Source organism: Mastigoproctus giganteus, chromosome 1 (genome assembly GCF_048544385.1).
Source record: "Mastigoproctus giganteus isolate SK-2022 chromosome 1, ASM4854438v1, whole genome shotgun sequence".
NCBI lineage: Eukaryota > Metazoa > Arthropoda > Arachnida > Uropygi > Thelyphonidae > Mastigoproctus > Mastigoproctus giganteus.
This window is the reverse complement of record NC_143575.1, coordinates 118,769,607-118,782,668: the sequence shown is the minus strand read 5'-3', so window position 1 is coordinate 118,782,668 and position 13,062 is coordinate 118,769,607. Positions and strand designations below refer to the sequence as shown.

Below are 13,062 nucleotides of genomic sequence, written 5' to 3'. Positions count from 1 at the left end.
TTTAATCGTTATAAAATACTTACATTTTATAACGATTAAAATTACCCGATTATTTATTGTTTGGTAATGTTTTGGTTCCAAATGTGTGTTCAATCTTGGGTGGTCGGCACCTAACCCTACTTTTCCCATAGGGCCTGTTGTTTATATTACACGATTTCGCATTGCACGAGGTTTTCTAGGAACGCAACTATCGTGCTATACGAGGACAGACTGTACCACTATCTGGCCTTTACAGAGTGCTGTATAACACAAGAGAACTGATCACAGAATTATGGGAAATCACTGGTGCCACTTGACTCTAAAACACTACGTACAATGTATGAGATATGGCTGCAGTGCGCGCACACGCACACGGTTTTTGAGCCATCAGTGTAAATTTCATAACAATGAGAATGATCAGTTAAACAAACTAATTTAGTTGAATTAGTTGATGGAAGTTGTATGTGGCTAATGAATTTTGCTCCCAATGCTTTTATATATTAACATGTTACTAATTGTAGATTTTGGCATAGTTCATATCAAATTTTCAGTTTTGACATTTCCTAATATCAACACACTTCTACTCCAATTATAAATTATATATTGAGAGAGGAAGGGGGGAAGAATATTTTATTAATATGTTTAGAAATAAAGTACTTCATAAAAATGAAAACTCATACAAGAAATCTGCTTCAAGGGCTTAATACAATCAAAATTTGCTGATAAGAGTAGAATCAATGTTTGATAGTTGTAACAATGTTATATTTTGAATACATAACAAAAAGGAAGGCATATTCCTTAGAAAGCAGTGGTTCTATAATGAGTAGCAGAATAAAGAAGGATAATAAATCACATATATGCACCTGCATACCAACAAAGAAAAAAAAACAAAAACAAAAAAAAAAAAAAAAACATTACCTCCTTTAATCTTTTTTTGGGGAAGCTCTGAATTGACATCTCTGGAGATGGATTGTCACTTAAAAATGCTGTGGCTATAAAATTATTAAAGTGTACTATTAAAATAATTTCATTTCACTGGAGTAAAAAAGAAACTGAAAAACGTTTCATAGTGTTTAAAATTTATTTTTATGAAGTTGACATTTAAATAACATTAGATTCATCTTAACAGTAATTTAAGGCTAAATGGCATAGAAATTAACCAGAAAATAAGATACTGAATTCACAGTGGAATTTATTTTCCAGTAAAGTCTACATTCTCTATTCACTAAGGCAGTTCATATAAGTAATGGAGAAGAAAAGGGGGGGGGGGAAGACAAGTTAAAAATCACTTCGAATCTCTTGCACTGGGACTATAGTATAAAATTGTACAACTGAGTTAAATTCAAATTCCAATGTAGTTTCTGGAAAATAAACTATGTTGTTAAGAAGCTGGACTGTTTTAAAGGTTAATAAATAAATAAATATTACTCTTTTAGACTGTTTCACAAATAACATGATGGAATTCATTTACAGACATGCCCTTAAGATTTTTTAAAATAAATGTATGGGAAAGATGTTTTCCAATTATAAAACAGGATAACACTGGCACATACAAAATATGATTCAGCATAATCTGGAGATGGATTTATTAACGTGTTAACCATCAGCATAATAGCTAAATTCCTGTTATTTCAAATAGAAAGCACAGTGGCAAATAACATGATGCACAGAAATTTAGTGGTCCAGTTCAGAGATACCACTAGCAAAGTTGAAAATTTCAGAGCTCTTCAAAATTAATTTTTTGAAATTTTTTTTCCAATTTTCATTTAATTAATATACTAAATTGTGTTCAATAAATAGTTTTAGTAGTCCTAGTCATATTCATTAGAGTATGTTAAAATCTATCTGTTTTTGGTAAGTTACAACTTAATTTTCCTTACAGATCATAGCTACACTAAGTATTTGGTCTGAATTTTTTGGGAGTTATAGTAGAACATGATATGACCAATGAGCATATCTTACTCTGCTTTTGGTTGTTGACAGTGATAATGAATCTTCTGATGGCTTATATGAAGGTTTTAAGAATCAGCACAAATGCTGGAGACTATACTCAGGCAACGCAAGATGCTCATTCGTAGCCCCACCGATGGCAATTGTTGTCAGTGATTCAACTGTCAGGAAAAAAGGAAATGTTGAATAGGATAGGGTATGGCTGCCCAGGGAAAAAGTTGATGACAGCATAGCGCAGTTATCATTTTTAAAGGACACAAAAGGTGATATTATTGTAAACATTTTGGCTCTAATGATGTAAGAGTAGATCGGATGCAATTAGTAAGTTAGTAAGTACAGGACAATGTTGAGAAAAAGATGCATGTTAGGATACAAATTGAACACATTTGCAATTCCATACAGAGAAAATAGGAGGGTATATATGACGAGAGCATTTCAATACTTTTAGCCCCGGAGACACTTTGCAAGGCTCACAGGGTAGAATTTTTCTCAGTGTGGTCTGTGCTTGTTAACAGGAGTACCTAGTTTTACAGGGATGGGATACCTTAAATAGAAAGGATGCAGGAATATATGCTGATGCTGCCAAGGCAGTCATAGGTGTGCAGAAAACTGCTAGCTTTCGGATGAGGGTACATAAACTGATAGTATAACAGGAATAGGAAGAGGTATTAGCATTAGTAAAGGCATGTGATCAAAGAAAGCAAGCTTATACAGTATCAGCCAAAAAAAAAGAAAAGCCCTTCCCATTCCACACATCCATTTGCTACAAATGTTTGTCTAGTTCTGCCTTAAATTTCCTTAAGCTATTCACTTCTACAATGACAGATGGAAGTTTAGAAAACAGGCCTTGTGTGTTGGGTTGCATTATATCATCAAAATTTCTTGCGATGACTGGCTAACTGGTTAAAATAAATTTATTAAAATAAAAATGATATATACATAAGATAAAACAGAAATAAAATAAGATAAAAGCATTAAAATACAATAAGATAAAAGCATTCAAATACAATAAGATAAAAGAGTTAAAATACATAGTAGCTTTCGAAGCGAAGTGCCTCTTCATCAGGGCTGATGAAGAGACACTTCGCTTCGAAAGCTACTATGTATTTTAACACTTTTATCTTATTGTATTCTAATGCTTTTATCTTATGTATATATATATCATTTTTATTTTAATAAATTTATTTTAACCAGTTAGTTGGTCGTCGCAAGAAACTTTGATGAGATGGAAGTTTGTTCCAGAAATCCACTGGCCAAAGGTGAATTTCTGCAATCAGATCACCTCGCAGGTGCCTACTCTCCAGACACCGTAATTTGCATAACTTAAGCCTTTTTTCATAAGAGCAACCTTTGTTCCATTCACTAATCTTGTTGCCCTTCTCTGTACTCATTCCAGCAGCTCTATATCCTTCCTAAAATGAGGTCTCCAGACCTGTATACAGTACTCAAGGTGTGGTCTGACCATTGCCTTATACAAGGGGACAATCACCCCTTTATCGCTGCTAGCAAAATTCCTGTATATCATTGACAAGACACCATGAGCTACTCTTGCAGCCTTTTTTCACTGCTCAGAAAACTTCATATCTGACTGCACAATTACCCCCAGGTTCTTTTCATTCTCTACCACTGTAAGTGCAGTACCACACAGTTGATACGTTACTCTGGGGTTACTGCTACCCATATATATGCAGTACTGGGCAGTACTTTACATTTGTCAATGTTAAACTTCATTTGCCACCTCTCAGCCCATCTGCGCAACTTTTCTAGATCTAGTGTCATTAACAACCCTGCCAACCTTCGTATCGTCAGCAAACTTAGACATTAAGCCTGATATACCTTCATCAATATCATTAATAAATACAGAAAACAACAATGGACCCAACACTGAACCCTGGAGGACTCCACTAATAACATTAGCCCACAAAGAGCAGTGTCCAAGATGTAAGTGATTCTTACACTGCTTCCACTGGAACATGCAGCAGCCTGGAAAGCAAAGTTTGGGGAATTCAAAGCCTGCTAGGTTCTAATGGAAAGAAAAATACATGGGCTGTGTTAGTGTTAGTAAGAATAAAGACAATTGCATGTATAACTTGCATTCACACCATTGCTAGGAGCATAGTAAAAACTGATGAATTTAAAGTACTGGTTAAGTCATCAAATGTGGATGCTGTAGGGATATTGGAGAAGTGTAATGTCTAAGTGTATCTGTCTAAGTGAAATGATGTCTTCAATATGCCCACTTTTCAAGAATCTGAGGACGAAAGACTCAGTAAGGGGTAGTGATCACAGTGTACTGATGTGGGAATCATTTAAAGAAGCAACTAAAGTCAAGGGCAAAAGGGACAGTGTCGGCCTTCATAGACATGACTGAAGTGGTCTCAGACTGTTTTTAAATTCTGTGCAGTAGGACCAATTGATATTGTTGCCAATGGCAAATTCTAAATGAGAAATATTCAGGGAATGTAATCCTCGAAACTATTATGCCTTTTTATATCAACTAAGAGATACAGTTGAAGGCAGCAGAGAAAAATGCATGGAATATATATAAATTATTAGTCGATATCCTGAAAAAGGCCTCTGAGGTTGGGAAAATTCATATTTTAGCATTAAATGAGCTCACACACCAACCATAAGAATAAGTATTTACTGTAACTAAAATATTTACATATTAAAATAAATATTTACAAAAACTGCTATTATATTACATTAAATGATATACATGTAAAAAAAAACAAAAAAAAACATTAAAACTGTGATAAAATCCTTGAGATAAAATACACTAAAATAAACCGGATTAAAAGCGATAAAAATCTCTGGAGCTTTCGGGAGCATCGGCTTCCTTCCTCAGCAGTAACAAAACTTCCTGCAGCACGTCCATATATAACAGGCTCACGGTACCTATACACGTGGTGCAGTCGGCGCATGGTCTGAACTGGAAGTGGAAATAGCTCGGGAACGTGTTAAGCAAAACCGTTCATCTGTACTTAGGATGATAGTTTCAAACAGAGGATGCAAACGCATACCTCTGTCCCTATTCATAATATTGTGGTCGGATGAACAGATTCGTAGGCTCTCGAGCCATTTACGGTTCCAGAACCCATGCGCTCGATCCACGATAACCGTATCCTCTGGGGAAATTTGATGCTGCTTCTCCCAAAAATGTTCGGCCACAGCAGACTTATTGTAATCAGCGGTTTTTATAGCATTTGCATGCTCCCCCAGACGATCCTTGAGCCGTCGTTTTGTCTTGCCCACATAACATTCTCCACAATCCAGGCATTTTATCCTATATACTACTTCAATACTCAGGTCCTTTGCTATAAGACAAAACGACGGCTCAAGGATCGTCTGGGGGAGCATGCAAATGCTATAAAAACCGCTGATTACAATAAGTCTGCTGTGGCCGAACATTTTTGGGAGAAGCAGCATCAAATTTCCCCAGAGGATGTGGTTATCGTGGATTGAGTGCATGGGTTCTGGAACCGTAAATGGCTCGAGAGCCTACGAATCTGTTCATCCGACCACAATATTATGAATAGGGACAGAGGTTTGCGTTTGCATCCTCTGTTTGAAACTATCATCCTAAGTACGGATGAACGGTTTTGCTTAACACGTTCCCGAGGTATTTCCACTTCCAGTTCAGACCATGCGCCGACTGCACCACGTGTATAGGCACCGTGAGCCCGTTATATATGGACGTGCTGCAGGAAGTTTTGTTACTGCTAAGGAAGGAAGCCGATGCTCCCGAAAGCTCCAGAGATTTTTATCGCTTTTAATCCGGTTTATTTTAGTTATTTTATCTCAAGGATTTTATCACAGTTTTAATGTTTTTTTTTTTTTACCTGTATATCATTTAATTTAATATAATAGCAGTTTTTGTAAATATTTATTTTAATATGTAAATATTTTAGTTACAGTAAATACTTATTCTTATGGTTGGTGTGTGAGCTGATTTAATGCTAAAATAATTATTAGGCGATACAGCAGATATAAATTAGTCTGCAAAAAGTCGCAAGAGAGGTTAGGAAAGTTAAGGGAGATTATAAGAAGTCTCTAGTAAAGAAAACCAGCAGCAGTAAAGACTTCTTTATGTGAACACTAGAAGGATGGGAATGAATCATATTAGTCCAATAGATATGAATGGTTTCACTATTGATGGTACTGGTCACGTTTGAGGCAAACTGAATAGGTACTTTGCATCTACATTCAAGAAAGAGAAATTTTATAGGGGTACAAGAAGTGTATCAAATTCCAAGAGGAAGCTGAATGGTTTTGACATAACTGAGAGGAAAGTTGAAGAGAAATTGTGGAAGCTAAATGTGAAAAAGTTATCTGAAGTGGTTGGCATCTATCCAATTATATTATGGGAAGCAGCAAAAGAGGTTAGCAAACTATAATCATGAGAGCACTCTTGAATTCAGGGGATATCCCTAAGGACTGCAGATGTGCAAATGACCCCAATTCATAAAGGGGGGGGGACAAAGGATGACATGAATAATTATAGATCAGTCTGCCTAACTACTGTTCAGGGGAAAATAATGGAGATGCTGGTTAAATAAGTAATGCAGGAATGCAGTTATACTGCAGTCACATGGATTTCTTAAATGGTGACCTAGTCTGACCAATCTGATTGGATATTGTGATGCAGTAATAATGGTACTGGATTTCAAAAATAATTTTAGTATCAAATACTTAGATGTCAGAAAATCTTTTGACACTACTACACAAATTGGAGCAACGTGATATTAATGGCAAACAAGTGCTATAGATAAAGTGATGATAGAGCAGGGCCCACTGATAACAAAGTTGTTATCAGTAGGCACTGCCCTTCTAGGACTAATTTTATTAGTGGAGTCCCCCAGAGCGTATGGTTAATGTTATATTATGGATTCATTAATGATAATAATGACAGGTTCAATGTCAAATTTTCAGATGATAACCAGATTGGCATGGTGGTTAATGACTGTAATCACTGTCACACATTAACCACCATGTTGATACTGCAACAAGATTTGAGTTAGCTTAATTCTAGGACTATAAATGAAAATTGATCAGGGATTGTTGCATTGAAGATGTGTGGAAATTTTCCTTCAGCTATCAGATAGTGTTCACTACCTGATAGCTAAAGGTAGTGCACTCCTGATTAACTCCTGTGCATCAGGCAACACAGTGGCAATCCCTAAGGCAGAAAGCTCTGGTCCCACAGTAGCTAGTCATTGTTGGTGACACTATTTTGGTGTCTCTATTTGGTTTTTGTCAGTTTGGTGTGACATAAGCACAGGTAAATCAAAATTGAGAGTAGGAGTGTGCTATAGGCCTAATGACTCTGATGATTATAATAAGATACTGTACAGGGAAATAGAATGGGCCAGTAAATCAGAGTCTTATAATGGGGGATTTTAATTTCCCAGATATTGACTGGAATTTGTGGGTTGGTCACTCGCACACTAGCAAGGTTTTGTGGATTTATTGGATGATTGTTTTCTACACAAGCATGTTCGGGAGGCAACTAGAGGGCGTAATACTCTTGATCTGATTATCAGTAGTGATTCTTCATGCATTAAGAATCTGCAGAAAAAGGAACCACTAGGTGGCAGTGATCACAGTGTGCTGAAGTGGGATTTACTCAAGGAGGTAACTACCATCAAAGGTAAAGGGAAGGGTTTTTGCTTTTGTAAAGGTGACTACGATGGACTGAGACAGTATTTAAATTCTATACAGTGGGACCAACTGATGATGTTACCAACAGCAAATTCAAAATGGGAAGCATTCAAGGAACTAATCTTGGAAGCTACCAGGCTTTACATACCAACTAAGAAATATTGTTCAAGGTTCAGGCCTAAATGGTTGTCAGATGAACTAATGAGACATATGGCAGAGACGAAAAATGCATGGAATACATACAAATTAATGGGTGACATGGAAGCCTATGATAGATATAAGTTGGTCTGTAACCAAGTCACAAAGGAGATTAGGCAGGCAAAGGCAGTTTATGAGAAGTCCTTGGCAAAGGATGCAAAGAAAAACAGAAAAGAGTTCTTTACCTATTTAAACTCAAGAAGGAAAGGGATGAATCAGATTGGTCCACTGGATGTTGATGGTTCAACAGTTGAGGATCCTGCTCAGGTGGCTAACAATCTAAACAAGTATTTTGCATCTACATTCACACATGAGGAGTTATTCAGGAAGGGGAATGTCGTAGGTGAAGTAAACATTGGCAGTGAGCTAGATGATTTTCTAATAACTGAGAGGAAAGTGGAGGAGAAATTGTTGAGGATAAACATAAAAAAGGCACCCGGGGTGGATGGGATCTATCCAGTTATATTAAAGGAGGCAGCAAAGGAAGTAAGCAAACCCCTAGCCATAATTATGAGAGCTTCTTTGGACTCAGGGGAGGTACCCACAGACTGGAGATGTGCAAATGTGACTCCAATTCACAAAGGAGGATCAAAGGCTGACACAAGTAATTATAGACCTGTTAGATTAACTTCGGTTCCAGGAAAATTAATGGAGGCACTGGTTAAAGAAGCACTGCAGGATCATCTGGACAAGAATTCAGTTATAGCTCAGACACAGCATGGTTTTGTTAAGGGCAGGTCTTGTCTGACCAATTTGATTGGATACTATGATGGAGTCACTAAAGAACTGGATGCAGGGAATAACTTTGATATTATATATTTGGATTTTAGAAAGGCTTTTGATACTGTTGCGCATGGAAGACTGCTGCACGAATTGGAGCAGTGTGGCATTGGAGGCAAATTGCTGCTATGGATAAAGGGATGGTTGAGTGGCAGAAGACAGAGAGTGCTAATCAATGGACACTGCTCAACATGGACTAATGTTATTAGTGGAGTTCCTCAAGGTTCAGTGTTGGGTCCATTGTTGTTTTCTGTATTTATAAATGATATTGATGATGGTATATCAAGCTTAATGTCCAAGTTTGCAGACGATACAAAGGTTGGCAGGGTTGTTAAGGACACTACTGATGCTATGCTGCTGCAACAGGATCTGGAAAGGTAGAGCAGATGGGCTGAGAGGTGGCAAATGAAGTTTAACATTGACAAATGTAAAGCACTACATATGGGAAACAGTAACCCCAGATCAACGTATCAACTCTGTGGTACTACGCTGACAGTGGTAGAGAATGAAAAGGACCTGGGGGTAATTGTGCAGGCAGATATGAAATTCTCTGAGCAGTGCAGACGAGCTGCAAGAGTAGCTCATGGTGTCTTGTCAACGATATACAGGAATTTTTCTAGCAGGGATAGGGATGTGATTATTCCCTTGTATAAGGCATTGGTCAGGCCATACCTTGAGTACTGTATACAGGTCTGGAGGCCTCATTTGAAGAAGGATGTAGAGCTGCTGGAACGAAGGGTTGCTCTTACGAAGAAAGGCTTAAGTTTTGCAAATTTCAGAGTCTGAAGACTAGGCATTGGCGAGGTGATCTGATAGAGGTTTATAAGGCTTTGAATGGCTTGAGCATGCTCAATGCCGATGGAATTCTTCCTCTTGCTCAGAATAATCACCTGAGAGGGCATAAATTCAAATTGAGGAAGGACGGATGTCGGATAGATGTGCGGAAATTTGCCTTTAGCCAGCGGGCAGTTAGTTTGTGGAATAGACTTCCATCACTTGTTGTTGAAGTTGATAGCCTAAACAAATTTAAGGCTCAGCTGGACAGGTACTTTGAACGAATGGAGGGGTGAAATGGGAGTAGTGGTTGTGTTTTTTTTTTTTTTTTTTTTTTGGCTGATGCTGAATAAGCTTGCTTTCTTGCATCATATGCCTCTACTAATGCTATTGTCAGGGGGACTGGGAATATATTACGCAAAATGGATAGGTGAAACAGGACCAGGGTATGTCTGCCAGGGGCAAAAGTTGATGACCTTATAGAGCAGATATCATCTTTTAAGGGCACAAAAGGTGATATTGTTGTACACATTGGCACTAATGACCTTAAGAGTAAGAGATCTGCAGATTTACTTAACAAGTAGAGATCAATGTTGAATAAAAGTTGTGAGTTAGGGTTAAATTTGAAAGTGCCTGCAATTCTGCTCAGGCACAATAAGAGGGAGTATAATGATGATAGCCTTGTCAATCAATTCGGCCCTGGAGAGACTGTGTAAGGCTCACGGGGTAAAATTGTTTTCAGTGTGGTCTGTACTTGTTAACAGGAGAGACTGCTTCTGGGATGGAGTACATTTAAATAGAAAGGGTGCAAGAATATTTTCTGATGCTAATGAGGCAGTATTAGATGGATCGGAAAACTGCTAGCTTGGAGGAATTCACAGACTAAAAGGTTAACAATGGTCGCAAGTAGAGGCAAAAGTGATCCTTGCACTGCTTCTATTGTAATGAGCAGCAGCCTCAAGAGCAAGTTGCTGGGCATCATCATGAAACAAGAAAATACATGGGCTGTGTTAGGGTAACTAAGAGTAGAAACAGATGAATGAATACTTACATGTACACCAATGTTAGGTGTATAGTTAATAATCAAATTAATGAGCTTGAAGTGCTAGTCAAGAGATCAAAGGCAGAAATTGTTGGGATATCAAATACATGGTGTCACAGAGATATAAGCAGTGCAGAATTGGAATTTGGGGAGTACAATGTGCACAGAAAGGATAGACAGGTTAGGAAGGGAGGAGGAATTATGCTGTTAGTTAAGAAACAAAATTTAAGGAAGTGTATCCAGTTAATATGGGTGGAATGTTGAGTCAGTTTGGTGTGAAATAAGCACTAGGAAAGGGAAAATGAGAGTAGGACTGTGTTATAGGCCTAATGACTATGATGAGTACAATAAACAATTGCGCAGAGAAATAGAGTTGGCCAGTAAATCAGAATGTCTTATAATAGGGAATTTTAACTTTCCAGATATTGACTGGAACTTGTATGTTGGTCATTCGCACGCTAGCAAGGCCTTTGTAAATTTACTGGAGGATTGTTTTCTACAGCAACATGTTTGAGGGGCAACCGGAGAGAGTAATACACTTGATCAGCAGTTATTATTAATGCATTAAGAATTTCCAGATGAAGGAACCACTAAATGACAGTGATCACAGTGTACTGATGTGGGATTTACTTAAAGATGTAACTACTATCAAGGGTAAAGGGAAGGGTTTTTGTTTTGGTAAAGGTGACTACAATGGTCTCACACAGTTTTTAAATTCTATACAGTGGGATTAACTGATGTTGTTTAAAACAGAGAATTCTAAATGGGAAGCCTTCAAGCAATTAAGCTTGGAAGCTACTAGACTTTTCATTCCAACTAAGAAATAATGTTCAAGATTTAGACCAAAATGGATCTCGGATGAACTAATGAGGCTCGTGGCAGAGAAGAAAAATGCATGTGATGCATATAAATTATCAGGTGGCACAGACACCTATGGCGACTCCGTAGCCAGGTGGGCAGGAGCAGCAGTGCCTAGCACACACTTCTTGATTAACTAGGGTTCGAGCCCATGACCACCAAATACGGTGGATGCGGAAAGGTCAGGTATGACCACCACATATCCTTGGAGCAATATGGCTGTAGTTGCTCATCATCATCATCATCAGCCATTTTCAATCCACTGCAGGATGAAGGCCTCTCCAGCAACTTTCCAGTTCCTTCTGTTTTGAGCACTGGCCATCCATTTACTACTCAAAAACTCATGAATTTCATCTATCCATCTCCGCCTTTGTCTTCCAGGTTTTCTTCTAGCTCCTCTTGGGTACCATTCTGTTATTTTCTTAGTCCATCTGTCATCATGTCTTCTAGCTATGTGTCCTGCCCAAGACCATTTTAGTTCTTTAGTTTTGATAAGAATGTCCTTTACTTGAGCTTGCTGCCTAATCCATGTGTTTCTCTTCTTATCTAACAGTCTGATTCCCAATATAATTCGTTCCATTCTTCGCTGTGTAGTTCTTAGCTTCTCTTCCATTCTTTTGGTGAGTGCCCAAGTTTCACTTCCATAAGTCATGGTGCGGAGTATACATTGATTCATTATTTTACGTTTCAGACAAACTGGGATATTGCTCTTCAGAATGTGACTATATTTCCTGAATGCTATCCATCCAAAATTTATTCTTCTCTTGACTTCCAGCCATTTATCATTATTACAGCTAATAACTTGTCCCAGATAAGTATATGACTCCACCTTTTCAACTGCTCCTTCAATCATTATTTCCCTTTCCGTGGCATACTTGTTCATCATTACTTTTGTTTTAGCCATATTCATCTTTAGTCCAAAATCCTTACTAACTGTGCATAACTGATTAAGATTTTCCTCTAATTCTTTGGGATCGTGGCTTATGACCACAATGTCATCTGCAAATCGTAAATGGTTTAGGTACTCTCCATTCACATTGACTCCTTTCTGCGACCAGTCTAATCTTCTGAAAGCTTCCTCAAGGGCAGCAGTAAACAGCTTCAGAGATATTGTGTCTCCTTGTCGAACTCCTTTCTCGATTTTAAATTTGCTACTCTCTTTGTCTAGTCTAATAAACGAGGTAGCACTCTCATATATTTTCTTCAAAATCATAATATATGGAGTATCTATGCCTTGTCTTTCCAGTGCCCCAAACATTGCCTTATGCTGTATGGAGTCAAATGCCTTTTCATAATCCACAAATGCCAGGCATAATGGTGTTTTATTTTCATTTGCTTTCTCCATTAGCTGTGATATTACGTGAAGGTGATCCATAGTTGAGAATCCTGTCCTAAAGCCAGCTTGCTCTTTCGGTTGATTCATCAAGTATTCTTTCTAATCAGTTAGTAATGACCCTTGTGAGCAACTTGTAGATATGGGATAACAAGCTAATTGGTCTATAATTTCCAATTTCTGATTTATCTCCTTTCTTATGCAGCAAAACTATGATTGCATTATTCCACTGCTTAGGCATCACACCTTTTCTAATGCACTTTGTGAAGAGCCTTGCCAGTTTTTGTGTTATGTCTCTTCCTCCCAATTTTAACAACTCTACAGTAACTTCATCTTCCCCCGGGGGCTTTCCGATTCTTCATTTCCTTCAATGCATGTTCTACCTCATCAGGAAGAATATCGGGTATGTTGTATGTGTTGCTACTTTGCAATCCATCTTCCCCACTACTGGTATCATTCCCTCGCTCCTTGTATAATTCTCTATAGT

The 13,062-nt window shown here is 37.8% G+C and overlaps 1 protein-coding gene across 1 annotated transcript in view; it reads right to left on the bottom strand.

The window, feature by feature from the left end:
• Positions 1 to 13,062, bottom strand: part of LOC150091113 (UBX domain-containing protein 7) — a 690,832-nt gene that overhangs the window by 143,581 nt on the left and 534,189 nt on the right. Inside the window, exon 10 of the mRNA XM_090384602.1 lies at positions 898 to 971. Coding sequence (XP_090240728.1) covers positions 898 to 971 — 74 coding nt within the window. The remainder of the gene's footprint in view (positions 1 to 897; positions 972 to 13,062) is intronic.